This window comes from Oncorhynchus clarkii, unplaced genomic scaffold (genome assembly GCF_045791955.1).
Source record: "Oncorhynchus clarkii lewisi isolate Uvic-CL-2024 unplaced genomic scaffold, UVic_Ocla_1.0 unplaced_contig_10170_pilon_pilon, whole genome shotgun sequence".
NCBI lineage: Eukaryota > Metazoa > Chordata > Actinopteri > Salmoniformes > Salmonidae > Oncorhynchus > Oncorhynchus clarkii.
In genome coordinates this window covers 35,184-41,183 of record NW_027258920.1, presented here as the reverse complement: position 1 = coordinate 41,183, position 6,000 = coordinate 35,184, and the positions used below count along the sequence as shown (strand labels likewise).

At 43.4% G+C, this 6,000-nt stretch overlaps 1 protein-coding gene across 1 annotated transcript in view; it reads right to left on the bottom strand.

Moving 5' to 3' along the window:
• Positions 1-366: 366 nt before the first annotated feature.
• The window catches only part of LOC139399200 (vacuolar protein sorting-associated protein 8 homolog), a gene marked incomplete at its 5' end in the record, with an annotated part of 40,761 nt that continues 35,127 nt past the window's right edge, over positions 367-6,000 (bottom strand). Inside the window, 4 exons of the mRNA XM_071144709.1 lie at positions 367-567; positions 657-741; positions 1,561-1,643; positions 1,801-1,857. Of these exons, the coding sequence (XP_071000810.1) occupies positions 367-567; positions 657-741; positions 1,561-1,643; positions 1,801-1,857 (426 nt within the window). The remainder of the gene's footprint in view (positions 568-656; positions 742-1,560; positions 1,644-1,800; positions 1,858-6,000) is intronic.

The window sequence follows — 6,000 nt, the reverse complement described above, 5'->3', positions numbered from 1 at the left end:
CCACTATTGAAGGCTATCAAATGCTTCTCAAACACGCCCTCCGGTGGTCAAACTATCACTAACTAGCATTAATAGTAACAGTGGCACCATGCAGCCCGCAGTACGCTGTAACTTTTAAAGGGCGAACCACTGCAGGTGCAACACTGCCCACAACATGAGGTGGAAACTGAGCTGCACTTCCTAACCTCCTGCCAAATCTATTACCATATTAGAGACACATATTTCGCTCAGATTACACAGATCCACAAAGAATTAGAAAACAAATCCAACTCCCATATCTACTGGGTGAAATACCACAGTGTGACATCACAGCAGCAAGATTTGTGACCTGTTGCCACAAAAAAAGGGCAACCAGTGAAGAACAAACTAGAGGCTGACCTGTAGTCTGGTGATGATGGGTCGTACTTCCTCAGGGAAATGCATGGCCACCAGGTCAGCTGACTTGGCAGGGTCAAGGGTCACCAGCTCCGCAATGTGCAGCAGGGCCTTCTCCCAGACACAGTGTTTCTCCTCTGAGCTGTAGCCAGGCATGGACAGCAGGTTGTGGATGTAGTTAAAGATCTCTTCCTGTTGACATGTCAATAAGACCAGTGTGAACTTTATCCATACAAGGGTCAGAACCTGCTGTCTACTGGGTGGTACACACTGCACACTACCTTTCTCAGAGGGTCTCTGAGGTAGCAGTCCAGAATCTTATCATACAGATGATTCTGTTCATACAGAAACTCACAGATCTGGTAGCTGAGAGGAGGAGAGAGGGGGGGGGGGGGAGCGAGAGTGGGGAGGAGTTAGTGGTTGAATATAGTATATATAATATACAAGTATATTCATAGTGACAGAGAGAGAGAGGGGGGGGAGACAGAGAGAGACAGAGAGAGAGAGAGAGAGAGAGAGAGAGAGAGAGACAGAGAGAGCGAGCGAGAGAGAGACAGAGAGAGCGAGCGAGCGAGCGAGCGAGAGAGAGCGAGCGAGCGAGCGAGAGAGTGAGCGAGAGAGTGAGAGAGAGAGAGACAGAGCGAGAGAGAGAGAGAGAGAGACAGAGCGAGAAAGAGAGAGAGAGCGAGAGAGAGAGACAGAGAGAGCGAGAGAGAGAGACAGAGAGAGCGAGAGAGAGAGACAGAGAGAGCGAGAGAGAGAGACAGAGAGAGCGAGAGAGAGAGACAGAGAGAGCGAGAGAGAGAGACAGAGAGAGCGAGAGAGAGAGACAGAGAGAGCGAGAGAGAGAGACAGAGAGAGCGAGAGAGAGCGAGAGAGAGCGACAGAGAGAGCGAGAGAGAGTGAGAGAGAGAGAGAGCGAGAGAGAGAGACAGAGAGAGCGAGAGAGAGAGACAGAGAGAGCGAGAGAGAGAGTCAGAGCAAGAGAGAGAGTCAGAGCAAGAGAGAGAGACAGAGCAAGAGAGAGAGACAGAGCAAAAAAGAGAGAGACAGAGCAAGAGAGAGAGACAGAGCAAGAGAGAGAGACAGAGCAAGAGAGAGAGACAGAGCAAGAGAGAGACAGAGCAAGAGAGAGACAGAGACAAAGAGAGAGCAAGAGAGAGCGAGAGAGAGAGGATAACTCACAACTCTGCCTTCTCAGCCAGTCCCAGTAGTCGTCCCTCATCAAACTGGACCACACCTCCCACCTGCAGCAGTTCCAACAGCACCTGGGAACCAATCACAGCCTCTACTGGATCACATGACCTGACCAATCCACAGGCTACGCTTAGAAAAAGAGCCCTACGGGCAAATCTGAAATGGCACCCTATTCCGTAAATAGTGCACGACTTTAGTGCTGAGCCTTATAGTGACAGAGTGGTCTACCTGTTGTCTCTCTGTGTGTCTGGTGTCGTCGTCTGGACTACACAGGAACTCCAGAACCTGTGGAACCACAACACAAAACACAGCTTTAGGTTCTCCTACTGCCCAGTTTCAATAGAACAACACCACTCCAAGTTCTCCTCCTGCCCAGTTTCAATAGAACACAACACGGCTCCAGGTTCTCCTACTGCCCAGTTTCAATAGAACACAACACCACTCCAGGTTCTCCTACTGCCCAGTTTCAATAGAACACAACACCACTCCAGGTTCTCCTACTGCCCAGTTTTAATAGAACACAACACCACTCCAGGTTCTCCTACTGCCCAGTTTCAATAGAACACGACACCACTCCAGGTTCTCCTACTGCCCAGTTTCAATAGAACACATCACGGCTCCAGGTTCTCCTACTGCCCAGTTTCAATAGAACAACACCGCTCCAGGTTCTCCTACTGCCCAGTTTCAATAGAACACAACACCGCTCCAGGTTCTCCTACTGCCCAGTTTCAATAGAACACAACACCGCTCCAGGTTCTCCTACTGCCCAGTTTCAATAGAACACAACACCGCTCCAGGTTCTCCTACTGCCCAGTTTCAATAGAACACAACACCACTCCAGGTTCTCCTACTGCCCAGTTTCAATAGAACACAACACCACTCCAGGTTCTCCTACTGCCCAGTTTCAATAGAACACAACACCACTCCAGGTTCTCCTACTGCCCAGTTTCAATAGAACACAACACGGCTCCAGGTTCTCCTACTGCCCAGTTTCAATAGAACAACACCGCTCCAGGTTCTCCTACTGCCCAGTTTCAATAGAACACAACACGGCTCCAGGTTCTCCTACTGCCCAGTTTCAATAGAACACAACACGGCTCCAGGTTCTCCTACTGCCCAGTTTCAATAGAACACAACACGGCTCCAGGTTCTCCTACTGCCCAGTTTCAATAGAACACAACACCACTCCAGGTTCTCCTACTGCCCAGTTTCAATAGAACACAACACGGCTCCAGGTTCTCCTACTGCCCAGTTTCAATAGACCACAACACGGCTCTAGGTTCTCCTACTGCCCAGTTTCAATAGAACACAACACGGCTCCAGGTTCTCCTACTGCCCAGTTTCAATAGAACACAACACGGCTCCAGGTTCTCCTACTGCCCAGTTTCAATAGAACACAACACCACTCCAGGTTCTCCTACTGCCCAGTTTCAATAGAACACAACACCACTCCAGGTTCTCCTACTGCCCAGTTTCAATAGAACAACACGGCTCTAGGTTCTCCTACTGCCCAGTTTCAATAGAACAACACGGCTCCAGGTTCTCCTACTGCCCAGTTTCAATAGAACAACACGGCTCCAGGTTCTCCTACTGCCCAGTTTCAATAGAACACAACACGGCTCCAGGTTCTCCTACTGCCCAGTTTCAATAGAACACAACACGGCTCCAGGTTCTCCTACTGCCCAGTTTCAATAGAACACAACACGGCTCCAGGTTCTCCTACTGCCCAGTTTCAATAGAACACAACACGGCTCCAGGTTCTCCTACTGCCCAGTTTCAATAGAAAACTGGGTTAGTCACACTACAGGAAGGCTTTATACTGAGAATATTGAATGACTAAGTATATAAACACATCTATCCTCTTCCTGCGTGAAGCAGCTGTTTGGAGCCAGGTGTTAAGTGCCAACTCCTCGCTTGAGGCCCAATGAACATTCACAGAGTAGAATCCTGTAGCTGGGTGGTGACGAAGGGATAGGTCCCTTAACATAGAACATAACACATCTATCCCTTTAACATAGAACATAACACATCTATCCCTTTAACATAGAACATAACACATCTATCCCTTTAACACAGAACACATCTATCCCTTTAACACAGAACACATCTATCCCTTTAACATAGAACACATCTATCCCTTTAACACAGAACACATCTATCCCTTTAACATAGAACATAACACATCTATCCCTTTAACATAGAACACATCTATCCCTTTAACACAGAACATAACACATCTATCCCTTTAACACAGAACACATCTATCCCTTTAACACAGAACATAACACATCTATCCCTTTAACACAGAACACATCTATCCCTTTAACATAGAACATAACACATCTATCCCTTTAACATAGAACACATCTATCCCTTTAACACAGAACACATCTATCCCTTTAACACAGAACATAACACATCTATCCCTTTAACATAGAACACATCTATCCCTTTAACACAGAACATAACACATCTATCCCTTTAACACAGAACATAACACATCTATCCCTTTAACACAGAATATAACACATCTATCCCTTTAACACATAACACATCTATCCCTTTAACACAGAACACATCTATCCCTTTAACATAGAACACATCTATCCCTTTAACACAGAACATAACACATCTATCCCTTTAACACAGAACATAACACATCTATCCCTTTAACATAGAACATAACACATCTATCCCTTTAACATAGAACATAACACATCTATCCCTTTAACACAGAATATAACACATCTATCCCTTTAACACAGAATATAACACATCTATCCCTTTAACACAGAACATAACACATCTATCCCTTTAACACAGAATATAACACATCTATCCCTTTAACACAGAATATAACACATCTATCCCTTTAACACAGAACAGAACACATCTATCCCTTTAACATAGAACACATATATCCCTTTAACACAGAACACATCTATCCCTTTAACATAGAACACATCTATCCCTTTAACACAGAACACATCTATCCCTTTAACACAGAACACATCTATCCCTTTAACACAGAACATAACACATCTATCCCTTTAACACAGAACACATCTATCCCTTTAACACAGAACACATCTATCCCTTTAACACAGAACATAACACATCTATCCCTTTAACATAGAACACATCTATCCCTTTAACATAGAACACATCTATCCCTTTAACACAGAACACATCTATCCCTTTAACACAGAACACATCTATCCCTTTAACACAGAACACATCCATCCCTTTAACACAGAACATAACACATCTATCCCTTTAACATAGAACACATCTATCCCTTTAACACAGAACACATCTATCCCTTTAACACAGAACATAACACATCTATCCCTTTAACATAGAACACATCTATCCCTTTAACATAGAACACATCTATCCCTTTAACACAGAACATAACACATCTATCCCTTTAACACAGAACACATCTATCCCTTTAACATAGAACATAACACATCTATCCCTTTAACACAGAACACATCTATCCCTTTAACATAGAACATAACACATCTATCCCTTTAACACAGAACATAACACATCTATCCCTTTAACACAGAACATAACACATCTATCCCTTTAACACAGAACACATCTATCCCTTTAACACAGAACACATCTATCCCTTTAACACAGAACACATCTATCCCTTTAACATAGAACACATCTATCCCTTTAACATAGAACATCTATCCCTTTAACATAGAACACATCTATCCCTTTAACACAGAACATAACACATCTATCCCTTTAACATAGAACATAACACATATATCCCTTTAACACAGAACACATCTATCCCTTTAACATAGAACATAACACATATATCCCTTTAACACAGAACATAACACATCTATCCCTTTAACACAGAACACATCTATCCCTTTAACACAGAACATAACACATCTATCCCTTTAACACAGAACATAACACATCTATCCCTTTAACATAGAACATAACACATATATCCCTTTAACATAGAACATAACACATCTATCCCTTTAACACAGAACACATCTATCCCTTTAACACAGAACACATCTATCCCTTTAACACAGAACACATCTATCCCTTTAACATAGAACACATCTATCCCTTTAACATAGAACACATCTATCCCTTTAACATAGAACACATCTATCCCTTTAACACAGAACACATCTATCCCTTTAACACATAACATAACACATCTATCCCTTTAACATAGAACACATCTATCCCTTTAACACAGAACACATCTATCCCTTTAACATAGAACACATCTATCCCTTTAACACAGAACACATCTATCCCTTTAACACAGAACACATCTATCCCTTTAACACAGAACACATCTATCCCTTTAACACAGAACATAACACATCTATCCCTTTAACACAGAACACATCCATCCCTTTAACATAGAACACATCT